General features: G+C 37.4%; 1 protein-coding gene across 2 annotated transcripts in view; it reads left to right on the top strand.

The window, feature by feature from the left end:
• FHIT (fragile histidine triad) overlaps positions 1-23,765 on the top strand; it is a 503,760-nt gene that overhangs the window by 49,427 nt on the left and 430,568 nt on the right. For both annotated transcript variants that reach the window (XM_009329489.1, XM_009329488.1), the window contains exon 2: positions 14,499-14,620. In XM_009329489.1, coding sequence (XP_009327764.1) covers positions 14,521-14,620 — 100 coding nt within the window. In that variant the 5' untranslated portion in view covers positions 14,499-14,520. The remainder of the gene's footprint in view (positions 1-14,498; positions 14,621-23,765) is intronic.

The raw sequence follows: 23,765 nt of genomic DNA, 5'->3' as shown, positions 1-23,765 counted from the left end.
CCCCCTGCCACGGGGGGGGGCAGGGAGGAGTGAGCGAGCGGCTGTGTGGTACTGAGTACTGAGTTGCCGACTGAGGTTAAACCACATTTGTTTACAGTTGTAACTATTTCCAGGCTGCTTAGAACCAGCTATTCCCAGAGCTTTATGATATTGCTGTGGCATTACTTACAGAACAACTTCTTGATATTGAGGAAAAAAATGAAAGTTAGTGAGAACTTTGCTCGATTAAGTGTAATTACCTACTGGGTAGCTTGTGTATCATGTAAATAATATTTTAAATAATAAAGACCAGGCAAATTACATCCATTATTTAAAAGGTGCAATGATAGTCCAAAGTTTTCATTAGAAAATACCAATTTAAGCCCACCTTCTGTAAAATATTTGATACTGGTACTCAAACAGTCAGGGCTGTAAGTGGAGGACTGAGGAACTGAGCTTGCAGTCTCTTTTATGAGTTATCTGTCCAGTGGAAACCAGTGCAGTCTAAATAAATCAGAGCTTCAGCTTTGACAAATGCCAGCCAAATTCTTGAACCTACAGAGGGATCTCCAGTTGAGTTCTCTGCCAGTTTGCCATGCTTCAGCCTAAATATTCATTCTGCAGATCATAGATTAAGATATAATCATGTCTATAGATTTCTAATTACTCATGAATATCTTATTAGAAAGTCTTGCTGGCAAGGAACTCCAAACCACTTTCAGTAGATTATACAGAAATTTGTTCCAGAAGTAGTTGCAGAACAGAATCTGGCACCCAATTCTTGTTTAAAATGTTATCAGGTTTACTGACAAATGAGAACATAATATTGTCTCGGTTATTCCAATTCACCATGTGACCATAAATTTTTTTTAATCTTGAAAAGTTAAAAGTAACACTAAAACATTTTTTTGTTGATGCCTGAAGTGATGCAGAGTTGGAAAGGAAGCCAGAAATACGGCAAAAACATACAAAATTATTTGCTTGGTTTATGGCTTGATTATGTGACTCATGCAATTCTGTATGGTAAGAATGTAGGTCAAAAAATAATCATATAGACTATTGTTGAAAAGGAAGAAAAATCAGGAGCATTAGGGTAGTTACAGATAGATTAAAATGCATATTTTTCAGGACATTTTGCAACCATGAAGTAAAAAGCAAGCTAGAGAATGATGAGCATATACAGTTAAATGTTATAATTAGTACATGCTATGCCATACTTATGACATAAGACTATTAAAATAATACACTTGTAGAAATTATGTGCACTTAAAATTTTTCCTATGTTTAAAGAAACGTTTTAAGCAGTCCTTAATCTTTTACCAAAGAAGATGCAGGACACAACATATTGAAAATGCAGGTTTAGGCTCTGTACCACAATATCTTCCTCTCTGGTTTTGACTTCTCGGTATTTCTGCTGCAAGTATTACAGTGGAGAAAATAACTTAGTACATCTATATTTCTGAAATTTGACTTTAAGAGTATTGACAAGATTATCTTTGACTTCTCTTGTTTATGTAAATTAATCAAAGGAGAAAAATGCTGGAGTTGTGTTAAGTCCTGATTCTGAAAGTAACCTACTAAAGCTAGAAAACTATATGATACATTTAGCAGTCAATTTGCTAAGAGCTCATGTCTACAGTGGAAAAAGACTCATAAAGAAAGCAATTTAAGGTGAACATCCTTAAATATAAAATGTATTTGGGAGATGCATGCAACAGTGATGGCTATTTCAGCAGGTAGTGTAGTGGTCTTTGCCCTACTCTAGAGAAGGCTTGCTGTAGCATTAGGATGTTACACAGAAATCATTATCCTCTGTTATTCCAATTTGAGAGCCTAAGTTTCACTACTGTTACGTCAGGACACCACACTACAGCCTGTTCTCCAAAGTTCAGGCAATTGAATACAAGAAGATGGATTCACTCAGAGAGATCTATTGCTGTACAATGTTTTCTAGAAAACATGAAAAACAAATTCTCCCCAGCATGATTGTGTCCATGGCAGTGTTCAAAACAAAAGTTTAGGCTGAAATGGACAAACACTGCATTGATCCTTTTTTTTTCATAAGCATCTGTCACCTGTGTTTTGAGGTCTGTGTCCGGTAAAGGCTCTGACAAACCTCATGTTTACTTTAGACAAGGAAATTTAGCTCTTTTGGTTGGGAAGCAGAGGGAAAATAGTCAGGTCTTATTGCTAAAATCTAAACCCAAACCTGTTAGGGTTAGTATCTTACTGGACTAAATCTAATGCATGGGTGTATTAGATAACAGGAACTGCAAGCCACTTTTTCTCAGCAGAAAATATCTTATGAAAAGGGGCCGTATTCAGTAAATAGATGTATTTTGATATAACCCTAGTAGGGTCGATTTTCTGCTACCAGATATGCAACATCTTCTGAAAAATAATCACATAAGACTGCCCTATGTTTGCCTAAATTTAGTTGTCATCGCGTTCGGAATTATCTAACCAACCACAGTAAACTAAGTAGGTTCCCATCATGCTTTAATGCTAGTTTGACAGTGAGAAAGAGTTTGTTTCCCTTTCTAAAATTTGCTTATTCTTTCAGTTGACTTGCCACCCAGTTATCATTCAACGTTACCTTGTTGACTGAGTACCTCATAGTGCACTGTTCAAAAATGCAGAAAGCTATGATCCCTGCCACGGGTATCTTTGGTAAAGACAGGGAAGCGGGGAAAAGCCTTGAATGTTATTTGCCATTTTCTGAACATATGGTCAAGTATACAGGGAGCATTTGTGGAAAATTATTTATTTTCTCTCAGAGAGAAAATATGTGCAGAGAGGGAAAGTCAAACCTAGAAAAGTGTACAACCTCTTTTTTCTCAGGCAGATTCCTTTACTCATGACCACCTTGCTTCAAATAGTTCACTAAAGCGTACAGTCTGTATTTGTTGAAAGATTTGCAAACCATTTTGTGCATTTACAGCTATTTTCTCTATTTTTTTTCCACCATTGTTTGCATGCAGTTTGCATTCCTACTGGTTTAAATGAACCAGAAATGGTAAGAAAAAGCCATGCATGCTTGCTTTTTGTCAGTGACTATTGTATAAAAATTAAAAAACAAAAAAAAAGCAAATTTCTGCATTCGAACGGCACTTCATCTTTTAATTGTGTGGTAAATAATTAGATATGTCTGTGTACCGTGGTGGTTATACAATTAGGCTGTACAGTCCATTTTTGGTCAGTGGCCTTGACCTGCTTATCATGACGGGAGCGTCTTTTTCCTCCCAACTGTTACACATGTTGCTTGGCAGCAGCCAGCGTGTACCTCTGGGCTGGCTACTCATCACATGCAGAAGCCTCAATTAACCACAGCACTGCTGTAACTCACCTGTCTGGGATACTCTAAGAGCCATGGGGGATGCCTCTCATTCTTGTGGGGGGAATAAAAAGAGGTGTGGGAAAGATGGGGACATAAATCCTTTGAAACAAGGCTTCATTAATTCCAGTGCTGATGGAACAACCTGGTTTAAATGGCTTTATTTTGGAGAGCACATGCATATATAAGGTGGTAAAATGAAAGCTAATGGGATGTCTTAAAGATTCCAACATCTAGCATTAGACATAAATGCACTGTACATAAATGTAAATAACCCACTATCTAGTATTATTAGCTATATATAAATGTAAATCTGACAATGAATTTTCATTCAGTGACTTTTAATCTATATGCCTGAGGAATTGTTAGGTAAAGTACAGTGTCTGCATTTTCCTCTAAATGTTTGTGTTACATTTATTAATTCAGCAAGACAAAATGCTTGTGCAGACACTTGGGTGTTGCAGGAATTGCTCCAAATATAACAAATTCATAGTATTACAGAGGCAAAACCATGGTCTAATATTAATACATTGCATTCAGAATGAACTTAAGTGTGCTAACACTAATCCCAGACTTGTTCTTACTGTTTGTGTCTTATTTTTCTTTACATGGGCAAAAAGTATGGTCAGGTGTCACTGCATATGTGTGGCGCTTTTCTTTTCTTCGTGAGTTTTCAGAAGTCTCAACTGCCTCAATCTTTCTGTTGATAATTTTCTTTTTAGTATGCTGGATTTACTTTAACTCTGCAGTTCTTTAACTAAAGTAGTTTCATCTGAAGAAGGTGAAACTTTTTGCATCTTTCAGTTTGTCTGGGGCTAAGTATCAAAAAATTTAAAGGACAAAAGAACAAAATACAGAAAATCAATCTTTAAATCATATACTGAATCAATAGGGTTTTTTGAAGTGATGTAATGGGTTTCTCAGTGACATAAGTTAAAAAATTCTGGACTGTGTCTGGAAACTCACCATGCAACATCTCTTGCTCATTGCACACTTATCTTTGCCTGGACTTGTGCTGGCCCTGAGTTGTATGGACCATCCTTTTGCCATAGCACACCTTGTGCTCGCTCTCTTTCTGGTTGTGCTTCGGTTTATACCATCATAGAATTTTGCGAAGAGCCATTTCTCTCTTCTCCCCATGGACTTTTACTCCTTGAATCTTTTCACTTAGGTCCCTGCAGCTTTTCTTCTGCAACTCTATTTGCCCCATCTCTTCTGTCCGATACTACGGATGTTCAAATTGCATTCACTCAAAGGAAATAGTAAGCCACTTCAGGGGAAGGTTTAGTCTTGGTGTGTATTTCTAAAGCCTATAAAGTGACTTTATGTAGTACTATATAAGTAATAAATAAGAATGCTAAAACTTGACAGCTTTTTCTTCCCTCTGCATTTTTAAAATCATCTTTTTCCACTGCAAGGTATACCAAAAGAACATTCCTAGTTGTTCCATCATGTCAGCTCTCTTAGTTTCTAGCCTCAAAAGAAATGAGCTTTAACTCAAGTGTTTCAATGTGTAGTGTGCTAGTCTCTGTAATGACCTTCCTCCCCCATCTCTACCTTCACCAGGGTAGAGTTTTCCTTACACTTATATATCTCAAGAAATGTCACAATCTTTTATTGTTCCTCTAGCATGTAATGTAGCCCTAGGTATCCACCCTAGAAAAAAGGATTTTCACAGTATAATTTCTGCCATTTACTGCATACTGCGTAGCATTTTCTTAAATTTTTCCTTTTCTGCCTTTCACCTTTCTTCTTTTAAAAGAAATGGCATGATTGATATTAATATTTTTTCCTGATAAAAATGTATTTTCCCTTGATCTTAGTGTTGGTAATACATTATTCAGTGTTCCTTCTTAATAAAAGCCATTGGTTGTTCCATTATTCACAATAGTTATTACAACACTAAAGGTCTCGTTCATCAGAATGACTTGCAGAGGCAAAACCAAAACCCTGATTTCCCCATGCATCATGATAATAGCTATGGTGGATGCAAGTTATTAGACAATGTTTAAAGTATAATGTGTGTGGGGTTTTTGTTGTTTGTTTGTTTTTTTTTTCCCCCTAGGAGATTAACACTAAGGAAAGATTAGTGAACATAATTTATTTTATTGCATATGTATGCTTGTACATATTTTGCTCTTTCAGTAGAAGTCAATGAGGAGGTGAACCTGTTGATTGTATCCCATTTCATAACACATCTTCCTTGAAATCACTGATACGGTGCATGGATTTTGAAAAGTTCTTAGTTATCAGACTTTTCTTTGGATTCATGTCATCTTCTTGGGTGACGATGGAAGGAGGAATCATAATCTTGGGTCATCTCTGCTAATATGAGGAAAAGTCAGCACAGATGTCTAGCAGAGAAGATTGTGAAGCTCTAGATCAAGTCTTGGAATTGGTATTCTGTTTGAAAGATACCTTCTGTAATATCGTGATGTGTTAAGTTTATGCTTATGTATTCTGGCATAAAATGGACATAAACCAACTCCAGTATAATGCAGGACAGGAATTTTATTTTATGTTAGTGATCATAAAAGTTTTTTGAAAAAAGTAAAGTTGCAGGTATAGCTAGGGTGTCAAAATAGCAAAAAAAATTTAATGCGATATTTGGAAACAAGTCCTAGTATATGGAAAAGTTGAGATGTTACCTGAGCACAGAGGCAAACGATGACCTTCCTCTGCCAGAATTATTTTCTCAGTATGGTTAAATGCTTTATGAGTCATCTTCTAGTGAACACAGTATTCATATGGACAGTTGAAGGATGTACTGTGTCTTTAGTGCTTTCATGACTCTTCTAAGCCCGCATTTTTCTTTAAGTTTAATGGATTATACAGTTCTTTTGCCCCTACAAACCTTTTCATTTATTGTGTATAACTTTGCACTCTTTACCTGAATTATAAGAAACAAACAGGTTTGCCAAATGTGTATTCCAAAATGCTTGCTATAGAAATGAATTTTACAACTCCTTCTACACCGTTTAAAAATACTTATGCCCTCTACATGTATTATGGATGGGTATATTGGTTTTGATATCTAGCTTGATTCTGCTAGATTCTTGTTTATTAACTTGTCAATGTTCTGATTGCTTTACAGCGTTGCTACAGAGCTATTCACTTCCTTTTAGGTGTCTGTATCCTTCTTGGTCAACAAAGACTTGGGCGTCTGGCGGTTTGAATTGTTTTTTGGGGGATTGTGAGGGTTTTGGCGGGGCAGGCTGTTTTTTTTGCTTGTTCATTTGTTTTTTGGTTTTGTTTTGTTTTTTAAATGAAGACTGTAAAAGTCATGGCAATGACAGACCAGGCAACTAGGAGAGAGGAAACTGAGGACAGGCTTATAAGCGTGTGCCTGTGTGTACCCACACATTAGCTTATCAGGTGCAGTAGACGAGCTGTTTAATGCCTGAAGAGGAACAATTTTGAAAAAAGTATGAAGTTACTTTAAAAATAAGTAAATAAAAGGGAAACAGAACCAAAACAGATGAAGATCTAAAGGAGGCAGCAGGAAGATGTTTTAGTAGCATGTAAGGCTCCCCTTAAAACTTGTCTGTACTGTCTATACAACTTAACTTGGCATTTAGAATGGGTCTGAGTTTTGCTTTATTCTGGGAGCTGTAAGTTCAGATCCCAATACAACTAGTGTATGCTAGTATTGTATTTGACCTATAGCTTTTAAATAGGCTAACAGTGTTTTGTTTGAATGTTGTGCATCTTTCATTTTAAATATATTATTTTAGGGATAGACTGGTTGTGCAAAGGGTGTTGAGACAGATTGAGAGGCATGCAGCTTTACTAGCAGGAGCCACAGGTGAAGACGTACATCAACTCACTGCTGGCGAGCAGAGTGGGAAAAAGAGAAAGCCTTGTTCAGCAGTAGCCAAAACATTGGTGTCTTATCAGCACTGTTTTAGTCACAAATCCAAAACGCAGTACCATACAGGCTACTGCGAAGAAAATCAACCCCATCCCAGTCAGACCCAGTACAACTGGGAACCATCTAATTTTCATCAGGACCTGCTCATTAGGCGTCCTTCAGGTTCCTGCTTGTGATGCTATTAATGTTAACTGGAGTGTGCTGTGCTCAGGGTTGGGTGCTGCTTCATCAGTAAGCTTTGTGTAGGCACGTTCTTGGGTCCACTGGCGTAACCAAAAGCTACAAACGTGCAGTAGGAGAAGGGGGCGGAGGAAGGGATGATTGTCATGGTGACCACAGTCATGCCCTAGGAGAATCTGCTCTAACGGATTCCAGGTGCAAGACTGAGATCAACACTGAGAGCAGAATGGAAAAATACTGTCCCAGAGGGGCTGGGAAAAGCTGCTGCAGCTTGGGTGAAAGGGAGCAGAGCTGCAAGGGGAAGGCAGGCTATTGGATTGCAAATAGATGGCCCTTAGCATCATACACATTAAGGTGCTTAGGTACTATGCAACGGACCACAGTCTATTTTAATTTTAAGTGTAGATAATTTAGCTTGATTGACCATGCTAAGAAAATGGCAATATATTTAAACAGTAATAATTTTGATGTTTTCTTCGCTGCTAGATTAAGCAGGGGAAGCCATGTGTAGTGGATTCAAGTCCATCATAATCTGTGTATGATGTGAGAAACCAGTCCTTGTCAACACTGCCAGGATCGGTTGCATGTATCATATTTAATGGGCTTTCTGTTCACTAGCTTCTGCGGGTGGTGAAAATGGAAAATGATCCACACAAGCTTTTCCCTTCAACCCCATGTAGAGCATAAAATACCATCCCCATGGAGAGAATCTAGGCTATGGCTGTCAAAGCTACTTAAGCACCTTTTCTAGTTTTGTAATTCTTCTTGGCTTTTTCAGAATAGAAATAGCAGTAGCATGCTATATTTTGGCCACTGAGAGGGAGAAGTTGTTTTTTTTTTAATTTAAAGGCCGTTTTCTGAAATAGGAAGAACTCAAAATACGTTGTTAAATCTTGTACAAGGGTGGGAGTGGAGGATGCTGAGAGATAAAGGTGCTCTAGGGACAAAGGGCTAGTAGAAAAACTGACTAATTTTAGAATAAAATTATTTCTTTTCATTAGTGTTTTTAAGTATTCCTTGATCAAAATGGCAAATCCTGGCTGCTAGGAACAAGGACATTCATTGCTATGCGCTTGGGTTAAGTAAGTAGTATTCTGAATTGTGTGGATTTCATCCTCACAAAGTGGCAGTGAGGGGGGAGGGAATGAGTAAAAAATAATAAAGCATGAAGAGAGGGGAGATAACATGCAGGGCAGTTCTTCATTGTACATTACTTCTTGAACATAGTGCAGAATTCGGATGTCTAAGTAGGAATATCACTTTCCACATAATCAAACCTTTTAGAGGGAAAAATGTCAAATATGCATTTAAGGATAAAGGGCAGCTTAGAAAATGTGATGGAAAGATACGAAGTTAACCATAAACATCATTTACTGGAGAGCTACTTTGTTGCCTTAACTACAGTGTGTGACGCAAGTTGTCTTATCTTGTTGAATTTAAAAAAAAAAAATACGATTTTTCTTCTAAGACCTTAAAAAAATCAACTAAGTTGTTTTCATTTTGTCATATAAATTTGCAGTGTTTTTACAGTGAAATTGAGTAGCAGAATCAGGAGCGTCAAAATTAATGAACAGGTGATAGTAATATGGTAAAATGAGAAACTTTAAAATTTAAGAATACTCCTTGGATTGTTTCTAAAATATTCATTTATATTAGCACAGAGAGATAATGGTAGTGTAATCTGTTTTCATTAATAGACATATTTTAAGTTAGCAGCCCATTTTGCGTTATCTTGTGTTGTCTCGTTACAACCAGATTCATAGCTTTCCTAGAACAGTGCTCACGTGATTGCTCAGCAAAAGCCTTGAGCTTGGTCCCCAGCGGGTGGTGATCTCAACACCTTGTTGTTAAGGACAAGTAATTGTATGACAAAATAAGGGCATTTTGGAGTACCAGTACCATCTCAATTAAGCATCCAATGGGGAGGTCTGTGGGGGCAGGAAGACAGCCTTAAAGAATTAGTGCCGTCACTGCTTATAGTAAGTACAGAGGAAGTAATTTCCAACGGTATTCCAGGGTATTGGTCTCTGGCTCTAGAGATGATGTGTAACAAGCAGACACCTGTCTTGATGTCGTAGGGACCTGTCTTTAGGTGAACCTTCTGTTCAGAGTTCTCCCTGTGTATTTGACACCAATGATTCTACAGCTTCTGCTATTTAAAAAATGAAGCACAAAACAAAACCCCCCAGCCCCCAAAACCAAATAAACTTGCAGAATTGAGGCCTGTGTTTAGATTTCCTCTCAAAAATACATTAAATGTATGAGTAGTATTTATATAGGCTGGGCAAATGCAATGTGCCTATTCTTGAAATTATACAAAACTGTAATAATAATTGAAAATATTTCAGTATCTCAACATTTTTCTTAATTTTAGCACTCTTATCTTTCAGGGTGTAATGGAATGCCAGTGTAATTTTTTTTTTTTTTTTTCTAGTATGGGTTATATAGATTTGAGATCTGTTGTGGCTGTAAAGTTAGTCTACTTGCTATGTTAGCCTTTAATACTATATTCCCACCTACAACTGTAGGAACACAGCTTGAAGGAAATTTAATTAGGAAAATGAGGCAGATGAAATAGGCAATGTAATGTATACGTGCAATATGAAGAAGAGTAAATACACTTTTCATTTGAATAGTCAGAATAGAAACTGTGTTAAACTGGGCTGAAATTTTCTTTTATCAGAAATGGATTTCTTTCATTTTCTATCATTACTATGTAATTGTCCTCCTTATTACTGGGATTAAAAAGACTACTATCATTAAAGAAGAAACATCTTTCAACAATTATATTTAGTTTCTGTATTAGCAGAATGACCTCCTCATTATGTGGAAAATGGAAATCCCCGGAGGAGCAGACTTAGTGAGGTGATTCCACTCAGCTGGGAAGCCTCGTGCACACACTATTTGCATCTCATGACCTGCCTGCACGCACCTGTGCTGTATTGATTTCTGCTTGTTTACAGGCCATTCCAGCAATAAGCAGGTAGAATTCAGATGACTGAAAACTTGCTCTGCTGGTAGCAGTTTCCTGCCTCGCTGCACTCTGGAATATTCCAGCCTTGCTGCAGTGTGTTGCTGCGCAGCCATGGATTTTTCAGTTGTACCCATTACTCATTTCCCTAATGCATTTTTTTAGCATTTGTATTGGTTCTGAGCACAGATGATCATGCTTTAGAGAAAACCGCAGAGGATCACTAGGGCAGAAAACAGCTTAAGTAATATATAATAGATCGTGAATAATTGTTTAAGAAAAAAAATTTCCCATAGTCCCCTTTCAGAATTGGAGAGAACAGCACTGGCAAGTCTGCAGTATTACGTAGCGCAACCAATACAACTGACACACTTGTTCGAAACACATGCTATATTTATTTAGTCCGAGTCAAGAGATAGAAATACATTCTTCAGATATATTTTTATATAGTAAGCAAATAGAAAAAGTTTTAATACATGCAGTGCTTCTATGCATGAGGCTTAAAAACGTTCTAATAATTCTGGGTCAAACCAGTTGGGCTGTAACCTGATTCTTCAAACTAATGCTTAAGGAGATGTGAGGCCAGTGCTTTTACTTTACTGATGCTTTCTGGACTTTTTTTAACAAGATGGCAGTGACATAAGTAAAGATGCATGTGGTAGGTGTATTATGACTACATGGTATAGTCAACCTAAATTCTGTGGTCCACAGAATCTATGTATGGATCCATTTAGCATTTTCTGAAAATGCATTTTTAATTGTTTTTAAAACATTGACAATACCCATCAATGTTAGAGAGCAATGGTAACCCAAACTCTGTGCTAATAATGTTGCATATGTTTATTTTGGCAAATATTGAATGTATTTATACAGGATGACAACTCAACTGAAAAAATCTTTTTTGAAAATCTCTCTTGAAGTATGAAAAAGGATGTATGGCGTTGTTCTGATAGGGCCATCAGATATGTATTTTTCCCAATACAGCTTAGGGTTAATTTTAATAAAAACATTCCAGTGATGGAGTTATGGTCAGTAACTGATAGGGTCCAGATGATGGTGAACATCCTGAAGAGACCCTTCTCCTTTATGGTCTTACTGTGGATTGCACATGTATTCTCCACAGGTTCATTGGGGGTTGCACAAACTCCCTATGATGATGTAGAGATTTGTAGAGTCATGGCCTTGGTTTCCAGCTGTGAATGAGCTTCTTCGGCCGAGGGAATTCTGCCGCTTCCTTGCCTGCCACAGGTTACCTGCTGGAGCAGTACCTACTGGCTACAGTGCTCTGTTCGACTTCAGGTAAACCCAAATGTCAGTTTTGGAATTTGGGCTCCATTCCATCATTCTGGTACGTTCTACCCACTGCTTTGTGGTAATAGCTCTTCCCATTTTGAGGTATTGAACACTTGGGATTTCCCATGAATTTAACATCTCTTGTATGGAGATGTTAAATGGAGGTCTTAAGGCCAGATTAGTAGTCTGCTATTAAATCTTAATAGGATTCCAAATCCTCAGAGTTAAAGGGGGAGAGAGAAATACATTTTTATTGTATGGATAGTAGGATATTGGGTAGGATAGTGGAATATTTAGATATGTAATAGAATATTTAGGATATTTAAGCTAGAAGAGATCTTCATATTGGATTTCTTGTTCAAATAAAAATGTTTTTTATTGCTTTTCAACTCTCCAGTATGCTCCTTGTCTGTCCCAAATCCACTACCTGCAGTGATGTTTTGACTTAGCCAAACTGTTACCTCAGGGGATGCCCTTGCCCTTAACATGAAGCCCTTAACACAAATTTAACCTTGGTTCTTGTAATTATCAATATTTGTTCCATTCTGCAACTTGAAGAATTTTGCAACGTGCGCTTCAAATTGGGGTTTGGTTAGCTTTAACAGTGAGTTTCAGAGTCACCATTAGACTGGCAAGACCCACAGGAGCCCCTAGTAATTTTAGATAGATAATTAGAACAGAAAAGCACCAGGTCATCCATTTCCAACTTCCCTGGAGTCTCAGTTGTTGAAGCATGGGATCCAGGCCTTATTTCCAGCGTCATCAACCTTATCCTGCTATTGTTTATTGTTTTTTGCTTATGGCAGCAAACAGCCAGAGGACTTCTCCTGGTGATTACCAAAATCTCAGGTTCTCTGCCTCCTTAAATCGAATTTCAAAGCATCAGGTTTTAAAATCAGCATCTGTTATTTTGAAGTCTTGGTTCTGTGTTTAAGTCAATTCCATGTCTCTGGACAGTGCTTTTAGTTATCAGTAGCAATCAGTATCAATAAGAAATGATCAGTAGTACTTTTATTTCTGTCCATAGTATTGCTAGATGCAATGGCAGGTGTGGTGGTACATTTTATTTTCCAGATACTGGAGATACTAGCTTACAGTTTCATCACTGGATGGTAGTACTGGCTATTTAATGTGTTTTGCTCCTTTACCAGAAACATTTCCTTCACTGCAAAGAGAACGATGTCTCTATTATATCATGTAAAAACATTCTTGTATGTTTTAATCAGAATGAGAAACTCCCACAGGGGGGTTGCTGATGAACTGCTTAAGAGAAATGAGGAAGATTGAAGTTCCTAATAATTATTTTTTTCAGACATCAGCACAAGATAGCAGGTGTTTTCTCTGGTAAGCGATTCTTCTAGTAGTTAGAGAGACTTGATTTTTGTATGCTGTCGAGTTTCAGGTTTAATATATGGTAAGGGACACATCCTCTCAGACACTTAATCTTCTGTTGACTTTATGGGAGTAAAAATAATTATAGAACCTTTTCAGATCTTTGAAACAGGGAAGGTTAAAATCTCCACTCTTCCATGGTCTGCTCAAGCATTTCCTTTAATCTGTGATTTTCAAAATTAAAACAAGACACGGTGCCTGCTTAGAGAATGTTTATTACTTGAACGTGTAGTCATCTGATTGGTTATTGTATCTCATACTCAGTTTTATACATGGTTTTCTGGTGTAAAGCCTTACTAGATGCATCTGCTATCCTTAATTTAATTTAGTTAAGTTCTTTTGTGGAATCAGATAGCTGAAAAAGCCAGAACTTCCTTTCAAAGAACAAGCACTTCTCAAAGACACTTTCGAAGTGTGTGCAGTTAGAGGGGGTTGTTATATGTACTTTTTGTTGGAGCAGATACAAGGAGTGGGACATTAAATTAGAATAAATCTTTTCAGTTAAGAACCAAGTTTGGGTTTTACTAAACACAGTAGGCTTGCAAGAAAAAAGCTGCAGCAAAAGACCCTACATGACTCTAACAGTATCTTTCCCCATCTGAAGAAACCTATAAAACTGAATTTTCTGATTAGTCACTCGGTTCAAGCAAGGTAATGTTAGTGTAATCCTTTCGATGTGTCTGAAGTATTGTGTCACATGAAATTCTTCATTATTTCATATTTTACCCTGCAGCACCTTGGATATTTCTGATTGAATTAAATACTTTAAATACTCTAGGGCTTAAAGACCTAAAATAGACACTGCTAGGATTGTGCCTTAGTTATTTAAGAAGGATTTTCATCCTCACCAGGAGGAGAGAAAATTTTAGTGAATGAAAGTGGAAATCTTTGGCTTTCTTTGCATAAGAGCAAATGTTGCACACAACTATTGATCGTCTTCACATTTCAGTTGCTCAAACTAGAAAGCATGGATGGAAAATGACTAAATACGCTTTCCTTAATTTGTCAGTATTTCTTCAACTGAGGTATTTAGTGGAGAGATTGATTTAGAAAATGTGGTTTCTTTATTTTGTAAGTCCTGTGTGCATTGATTTGCATTATGGCAAAGGGGATGCGAAACACTATTCGTGCTTTTCCAAGCACGTATGACTCAAATGTATACAATGCAGAACAAATGAAAATGGGAGGGAGAAATTACATTCTCTGTCTAGAATTTTGCAGCCCTGCCAAGATGATGAGAAAAGGGTTTAGGAAATTACATGTAAAATTTTTGCTTTGGAAAGAAGCCCTTTCCACCACCCCTTCAAAGAAGTGGTACTTTAGGAAAGCCTTACCAATCTTTCCAAAACACCCAACGCCATGGTGAGCCCAGGAGGCACTTTCTTTCAGAAGCTGCCTAGACAATTTGGTTGTCTTATTCCTGTTGTTTGGAGAAGCAAAGTCAGTCCTTTAATTATCATAACTATTGTCTCTTTCAGTCCCTGAAGATTAACGTTTATCATGCTGAGATTCGGACAGCACCTCATCAAGCCCTCCATGGTCTTCCTGAAGACTGAGCTCTCCTTTGCTCTTGTGAACCGGAAGCCGGTGGTCCCAGGGCGTATCCTTTCGAGCAGTGCCTCGACGATGGGCACCCACACTCTTGGGAAAAGCAGGAGGAGCTCGGTGCGCTTCAAGGGCCAGGTAGGATGCTATGCGGGTTTATTCTGAAACCAGGCAGTGGAACGTAGTACGCTTGGTCGGTGTTGCAGAACTGCTGAAAACAGTTGCTTAGCAACTGTGACCTTAGAGGTGAATTTCTATTGACCTTTTCACCACAGAAGATGTATAAACAACTAGGTGTACTAAAAGCATTTTAAAGTGTATCTGAGGTGGTACTGTTTAAATTTCATATTATGCTAAATAACACATCCTGCTTCCCTTTTAATAATGTCACTTATTTTTAGATGTGTTAACTTCTTAATGGAGGATTTTCTACTTCTCCTAGCTAAATGTACACAATTTGTCAAATGGCAGCAGAATCCTGTATGAAGACTCTTATTTTTTTGGGACAGCTTGCTTTGATTAATTTAGGTAGGAATGGATTAAATAAACCATCTGTATAGTGCACACATTTCCTGAGGAAAAAAAACGAAGCCCCATGTTGTAAGTAAAATTCTCACTTTAGAAACTGTATAGGAACTTGATTCTGCAAGATGCTAAATGTACCTATTTAGTGTATTTTGAAGTGTGGCATATTATTTTCCAGTCAAAACTCTGCTGCTGTGTAACTTGTGCTGATTTCAGTGGCTAGAGGTGGAATTTTTCAGAAGTACTCAAGACTGATCACTTCATTTCCATAGAGGTCCATGGTAAAATTTTAGTAGGAACTCAGGCAATGGCTGAATGTGTTTTGGGAAAAGAAGAAAGTAATCTGGAGTTTATTGAAAGCTTTCTTGTTCTTCTGTAGTTTTATGTTGTTTCTTTCACAATTTAATGTATAATTTAAAATTTAGTAACCTTTAATGTATTTTTTTTTAAACCCATAAATGTGTTTCTTCTGAAATATGGAATCTTTCTCTCCTCCCATCGCTTCTGTAGATTATAATTTTTCAATATAGAACTTCTCTCTGCACCTGCTTTGAATGGTGTCTGTTTGTACCGGAATTCAGATCATTTGGTTATAAATGCGTGGCAAAGATGCATAGACTTTATAGAAACTTTAAAGGTGTTACTATCTCACCAATATATTTTAATGAATTAAATGAACAGTTCTTCTCAACTTCAAGTTTCTGAAGTATCTGATGTAAATCGATGTGATTTACAGATTGGTCATAAAAAAAGACATTTTCAAAGCTATCTAAAGACAGTATCACATCAGTCACTGTGAGATGCAGAGCCTGTAAACGCCTGAGCAGTATGTTGGTATATGCATTGTCCAGATCAGAGAGTAAATAAAAAGTTATCTGTACTGTGTGTGAAAGTTTTAAAAACAATAGTTAATGATTTTTTTCAATTAATCAGTTAAGTGAACAATTGTATTGCTTGTTAAAAACAAAGAAGAGTTATTTCAGATGAAAGATACTTGTTTTAAAGTTTTCTGTGCACCTAGTAATGACAATTTAAGCAGCCTATAAAACTTAATTATTCCGAGCTTCTTTCCTTCTTAAATAATTAAAGATTATAAACTCTAGTTGTATAGCTATTGCTGACTGTTTGACAGATACATTTATTTGCTCAGGTTTAGCTTTGCAATGAGTATTGCAGCATATTTTATAGTGTCACATTGTTTTAATAGCTCATGTGTTGTAATATATAATGTAGGTTTTGTTTCTCCATTGAATAAATGTTCAGGTAATAAAACCCCAACCCTTTCCCTTTCTCCTTACAATAATAAAAATTAGAAAAGATCTTGATGCAAAGGCTAGAATACAGTATGTAAAATAGAGCAATTTGCAGTTGTAAGCCTTTAAAATGCCTGTATAATGCAGCATTCATCTTGAGACCTGGCAGTAACAAGTGTATTTTCTTTGTTTTATTGCAATAATTTTATCTGCCTTGTCTTTGGCACACTTGTGACATTCCTTTTCATTTTTTTTTTTCCGTAGAAAATAAAATATTAATGTGTGTGAATTAGAGAGACAAAGGAAATCAGTTTGAAAGCCAGCTCACTCCAGGTGGTGGCTTTAATTAACTAGTAAGGTTGAAATTCCATCTTGAAACAGAACGTGGGATTGGAGTTGTGAATTTGCTGTAATAGTTTCAAAATAAAGCTATACTCTGGAAAAAATGGTCTTGTGGAGTTCAGCATTCATGAATTGAGCAATGCCAAAGCATGCTTGTTCAGTTAACACATTACAAAGTTTTGTTTTGTTTATTTCCAGCTGCCAATCCTGTGAATTGAGTTTGACACGTGAAAGTCAAACTGTGCTAATAGTAACCAAGAATAGGACTAGCAAGAACATAGTATCCATGGTAAGGAAAGAGTTCCCCTGTTCTTGGACAAAGCTGCCTCAGTTGCCCCAGCATTAGACTTCTTTCTCATGGGTGCACGCTAGTTCATGGACTCAGGAACCTGTTTGTAAATAGGATCCCTTTGAGTGATGTGATTATTGCAGATTCTTGAATAGGAAGTAACTGGGATCTTACAATTGAGTAAGGGATATCTGGCATTCAACTGGAATCTCTACTGTGTAAGCTAAAATATGCGCTTGTGTTTGACAGTAGTAGCAAACTCATTCACCTCTTTTGGCACAACCAAATGGAGAGGGAGAGCTACACGAGGTCAGTGTGCGGGATTAGTGCGTGTTCCCCTCGGGACAGCCAGTCCCTTTGCTGTCACCTAATAGGAAAATGGTTAAGGCTCAGAGGTGTCTGACCACAGTCCGTCTGAAGACATCAAGTCACTCAACATCCATGACAAAATGAAGAGTATGTACTTGCTCTGTTCTTGCATATAGTTCAAAGTGGAAGATGGGGCTTCCCTGCCCCTTCTACTTGTCTTATTTCAGAGCAGCCAGGCACATGGTATTTGGGACAGCCTTGATTAGTGAGATATTGGTTTTTGGGGTGTTTTTTTAATGTTGATTTTCTGTTTTGTACAGAAATGGTATGATTTTTTTTGCTAATGCCTGTGAATTGTTGTGGAGCCAAGAGTCTAGGTGGGAAATACTATATGTAGTGCACATCTTAACAGTTAGCTTGGGAGTGGAGAGGGGGTGAGCTGGTTATTGTGTAAGCTTGCGGGGATTTGTATGCTTATACAGGTACCAATACTGTTTTCTATGAAAAGCAGAGTCCCTGTTTCCTCTAAGTTCTGTTAGCTTGCTGCTCCGCAAAGAGTGATTGTAAAAGAAGTCATTTGTGGCTCCCTTGAACAACTACATAGCTGTTTTAGAGGAGGTAGCTATTCAATAGCTGGAATAGCGCAGGGATGTGTCTACAGTCAGCAAATGCATTGTCTGTCGTACAAAAGGCACAAGACAAACTGAATCGGCTCACGCAACCAGCATGAGCTAAGTTTCTACTTGTCTTCTTACTTAAATTATTTCATTCAGAGCCTTGCTGCTTCCATAGTTCAGAGCAGAACTGTGGTGTCTTTTTAAAGAAAATCCATCTGCTCTTTGACAGGGACTTTTTGCTCTTTAATATGGTAGCAAATACTTTGTGAATGACCTACCATTTTACTGATGTTTTCCTAGCCTTACGCCATAGCTTTGCATGGTTCTGTTCACATCTTCAATAAATATGAACTGGGTTTTTTTATCACTGCCTTTCTCATTGCATTGTGCAGGGTACTTGCTTTCATCTTGTGTTAAACATGAAAAATGAATTTGAACATTAGTAGAATCCATATGGGGTCTAGGACTTTTATTATAAATAAAATTATTCATTTGTTATGTCCAATTTTTTTTCAGCAGACAAGGTATTGATCTTTGGATTTGTGTTCAGGATGCCATAAGAAGAACTAGCACAAAAAGAACACAGCAACGTTTGTAAATTGATTGAATGCAATATGTAATGACAGAGACAAACATCAGATCTATGGCAATACTGTATTATACAAAGCATTTTTCAACAGTTTGTTGCATTGGTTATTAAAAAGAACAGGGAGTTCCAGCTGGGAACAATGAGCCGAGGGTTATCAGGACCAAGCAATTTTATAGAAATTTGTGGTGGACAGTGTGGCTCCTTCAGTAAGTGCACATGTGTGTGTGTGTGTGTAATAAATTAGAATAAACACTTTACAATAACTTTTCATCTGGGTTTGATTATGAAAAGTTTTTTCCATTAAAAAAAGGTTAAAAAAAAAAGACACTTTAACTGTTATATACTGAATTTTGCTGGACTATTTGGTATTGCTATTTCCATAGAGATCTGGTGTTTTCCACCAGAAAGTATTCTGATTGTGGGGAATAGACCATATATAAAAACCCAAAGCATGTGATATTTTCTGGCAACTTCATCACTACATAAAGTTAATGGTCATTATTTGTTGCCTAGACAGTGTGCTGTACTGTGAGTTACCACAGCTTGTTCTTTTTATTAATAAAGTAGAGAAAACGTTAGTTGAACCAGATGCTCCTTCAAAGAGTTGATAACACCCTAAGCTGCAGTGTAATTGTTCTGGGTCTGTTGCATGGGTGGGACGGGATCCAGGGTCATGCAGTGTAAGAATAGCATCTGCTTTGCTGTACGATATGTCTGTTTGTGAGCTTCCCTGTCATATGCTGTCAGAATTGCCATATTACTTGAGACTGACGTGTTCTGTATTGTCACAAATGATTGCTGCTTTGCTTAAAAGATCTGCAGTTAGAAAGAAACAATCCCTTTGATTAGTATTTTTTGTTAATATATTTAAAAAGTAATTTTTAATTTAGTTACAGTCCTGACAGAATTTCCATTGAAGATGGCACACTGGCTCTGGAAAGAACAGTAGTATTCTCTCACAAGTTTGGTTGAAAACCATGGTGTTTAGCATGTATATGAAATTTTAATTCTTCGTAAAGTTACAGAGCTGCTGTGTTTATCATGATTTAGTTAGTTTGTACATTGCACGTTTATCACATCTGTATTTATGCTACATAATTATGAATTTTATGGCTTTAGCCTAAACAAGTGTTAATATTTGCCATAAAACTAAGATTTAGAAAATAAAATTCAGTTTTATTGCAGAATATATAAATTTGGATTTACCTATTGCAGTAATGTACACTGCACTGTTACAACTACAGATTATACATATTGAACCCTGCGGGAAAGTACTCTTTAGTGCTTGTTACAGAAGCTTCGTATGCATTACTGTTATTTTTAGTTTGCTTTAGCACAATGCTAAGGAGCAGTCATTCTCCTTTTAGCTCTTTAGCAAAGAGCTAAAAATAAGGGGTTTTGGTAAAGTCTTTGTAACCTAAATAGGATCCTGGAGATAGCAAGGGAATCACGTGGAGACACAAAATGTTGTTTGGTACAATAAGGAGTGAACTACTTACATGAATTTCTCAAAATGTCTGGTAACTCTAGAAGAATAGAGTACTAGAAGGAGGATGAAGTACCTTTGCTGGTGTAGAAAAGACCTCCCGAATGGGAAGAACAGATATAAATGACGCATGTTGTGCGAAAATGTGGGGGAAATATAGAGTGTATTTCTTCTTTTTTTTTAGGAATGCAGAAGAGATTCAGACTTACTTTCTGTATTGTCAATATTAGATAAATTCTTTTTGAGACACCATACTGAAGCTGTTGAGCATCAGTGGAAAGTCCCCCCCCAGATCCCAAATAAAGCTGTTCCATGACTCTTTCTTATATGAGCAGTCCTGATCCCTCAAGGAGGACTCATTAATGCCATAACGTTTACTTGCACAAATGAGAGTAAGAAAAACACTTCCTATGCTTGCAGAGGGTAAGGAGTGGGACTCTGCACCCTTGGCAGCAGATCAGCTTCACTGTATTCTCAAGCTACCTTCTGGGAAAAAGGTTGTCTTCAGACAGCCCAAAGAATGAGTGCTCTGCTCTGTGTATGCAAACCACTTGAATATAGTGGTGATAGAGAGGCCAGTTAATTATCTCAGGGCTGGAGTCATTTTGTTTGCAGTCTACAAACAAAGGGATGGTGTTTGACTCCCATTAGGAAATGCTGCATCTGAAGATAATAGATTCAGGGCTCTGTGCACAAAAGCTTGTCTGTCTGTCTTATCTGAGGGGCTGGAGTTCAACTGTATCATTTGGTCTGATAAAAATACTTTCCCTCCCTTCAAATCCTGTCTTGCTTGAAAGGTGCTCACTGTTGAAGGAGAATGTACTTCACCATAAGGACTTACTTATTCTGTTTGCATTGTTATAGTTGCATTAATATAATAGTGTTGATGAAAATCCCATTCAAATTGCTTTGTGCCAGTATTTTAAATAGAAAGAAAAAATGAAAGTAATGAAATCAAAAGTATTTTTTGCTGATTTGCAAATGGATTAAGTTACCAACTAAATTACTCATTTACCTGCATTCAGCAGATTAGCGATAAGAACTTCTCAGGTTGTAGTGCAACCTGGAAGAGGTATTAAAAAAGCTGTCTTAAGGCCACATCTGGGAGAGGCAGTAGCTCCTAGGTTGGAGCCTGGTGCACCTTACCAAATGCCATGGAGGGATGAGCAGTCTCTTGTTAGTGACATGTTCAACTGACCTTCAAACCTTGCTGTATGGAGACTAATGAGATCTCTGAAAAATGGGCTTGTAAGCTGTGTGCCATAACAGGTCGGATCTGTGCAATTAAATTTCTTGGCTAGTTTGCTAACATATGCTGAAATCCAGCTAAAAAATTCCAATTCCATTTTGGTCTAATCCCTTTTATTCACCTGTTCATCATCATTGTTTGGAACTTAGAAATTACTTAAAGAAAACCACGTTATGCATGAACCTCTCTACTGCTTTGTGTGTTTCAGGGGCACTCACTGTACAGTTTTGAAGGTGTGTTACTAATGTATGTCCTCTAAAAGTGGAACTGCTTGTCCTTACAAGCTCCAGGGACACGCAGAAGAATTTTTGAAACCTAGTCTGTGAGTCCCACCAGTGTGGTACCTATTATGCATACTTACACTATGCCCGTAAAGTAAAGAACAATTTGGAAAGCCCGTTATTGTTGTCATGAAGAAATGTAAAACATCTAAATTTTAGATCAATTGGCTGATGATTGCTATGGAAGATCAAATTTCAGAGAGGCTGCCTGCTGTCTTCCCAATGTTGTGATTTTTATTTATATGATATAATTGTCGAGACCCTGTTTTATGTGAAAGCAGCTTATTTTTTGAAGGTTGAAAATATTATCTAAACTTACATTCATATTTAAACTTATTTCACTGTGTGTTAGGTTAGTTACAGCCTCCCATTTTGTTGTGTTTATCCTCACGAACAATTTGCTAGGCATATTAGCATTTTCATATCAACTTACAGCTGTAGTTTTATAGTAACTGAGTTAAGAGAATTTACTTTGAGGTTCCTGTCATTGGGGTGGCAGAGATCATCTGGAAAAAAGAGTTTACCCATTTGGTTTTTAGCATAGCAAGAAACCCGGCTAAATGGTTAGTGAGAAAAACCTCATCCTAAGGAGCTGGAAGAAGTCAAGTTTAAAAGACAGAGGAGCAAAGCTATGTAGAAGGAAGTAAAATTAAGAGGTCGCAAACTTCTGTATGATAAGTGGCAGGGAAACTGAGGTGGATTCAGAAAAGGGAAAATGAGTGTTTCCTTTGAGGTTTAACACAACAGTTGGCATTCTTGTTTAAAAAACTGTGAAGTCCTGTTCATAAATAATGAATACTTTTAGTCCAGCAGTTATTTTCTGGTCTAGTAGAGAGCAAATTTGTAATTGGTTTGGTTATTGAACAAACCTGTAATTTTATCCTTTTTATCATATCAGTAAACCCAAACAAACTCAACAGCCATAAATGGACAATAGATAACAAATACAAAGGGGGTGTTTGCTGCCATTGCAATTTTGCCACTACAGAAAATTTAAGTACCTGCATCAGTAGCAGATATCCATGTGCTTTGCATTCAGGTACCAATTACCATGAACTTTATAAAAGAAAGGAGTAAAAAGAATTTTTTGTTTTTCTCAGCACATAACGGGATTTAAATTCAGTTTTTTTTTATTCTTTTAAGTAGTTTCTGACTAATGAAGGAGATGACAGTACAAGCCGTTCCCGTTCCAGTTTGTGCATGTCTAGGACCTTTTGTCCTCAACAGAGCCATCAGAATGTGATATGCAGCACACACACAGTTAACTGAGTCTGGGCAAGGTATTGCATGGCTTGCTCTTATGGCAGAATATAATTAAAAGAGATGATTGGAGTACATGGTTATTCATAATAGATGTCACACAATTACCATAAGTAATGCAATACATACAAAATCTCCATTTGTAATGAAAATAGATTTGCTGGAAAGTCAATTGGAAATTTCATTTATTACTTATTGTTTCTAGCATATTGGAATATTTTGTGCTATTCAGTGTAATACAACTATGTGTTTTCTTCAAGTACATATTTTTGAGAGGCATCTGATGTGAATTTCCTGTTGCAACTCCTAAGAGGAGATCTAGTGATACAATGTTAAACTGTCATTCTAGATTCAGAAAACAGAAGAGATGTTTGCTGTGAAGAGCCTAACATATAGTATTTTTCTGTTGAAACATACATTCATATTCCTTGGTCTACCATAATTATAATCTAAAGAAGATATTTCATAATTTCACAAGTAATCATCTTGTACTCCTTGTATTTAAAGGACCTCTGTCATGGTTTAACCCCAGCTGGCAACTAAGCCCCACACAGCTGCTCGCTGACTCCCCCCCCCCGGTGGGATGGGGGAGAGAATCAGAAGGGTAAAAGTGAGAAAACTCATGGGTTGGGAAAAGACAGTTTAATAGGTAAAGGAAAAGCCGCGCACACAAGCAAAGCAGAACAAGGGACTCATTCACTACTTCCCATGGGCAGGCAGGTGTTCAGCCATCTCCAGGAAAGCAGGGCTCCATCATGCGTAACCGTTACTTGGGAAGACAAACGCCACCACTCCGAATGTCCCCCCCTTCCTCCTTCTTCCCCCAGTTTTATATGCTGAGCATGACATCATATGGTGTGGAATATCCCTTTGGTCAGTTGGGGTCAGCTGTCCCGGCTGTGCCCCCTCCCAGCTTCTTGTGCACCCCCAGCCTGCTCGCTGGTGGGGTGGGGTGAGAGGCAGAAAAGGCCTTGACTCTGTGTCAGCACTGCTCAGCAGG

This window comes from Pygoscelis adeliae, unplaced genomic scaffold (assembly GCF_000699105.1).
Source record: "Pygoscelis adeliae isolate BGI_AS28 unplaced genomic scaffold, ASM69910v1 Scaffold148, whole genome shotgun sequence".
NCBI classification, from domain to species: domain Eukaryota; kingdom Metazoa; phylum Chordata; class Aves; order Sphenisciformes; family Spheniscidae; genus Pygoscelis; species Pygoscelis adeliae.
The sequence above is the reverse complement of the archived record's forward strand: the minus strand, read 5'-3'. Positions and strand labels throughout refer to the sequence as shown.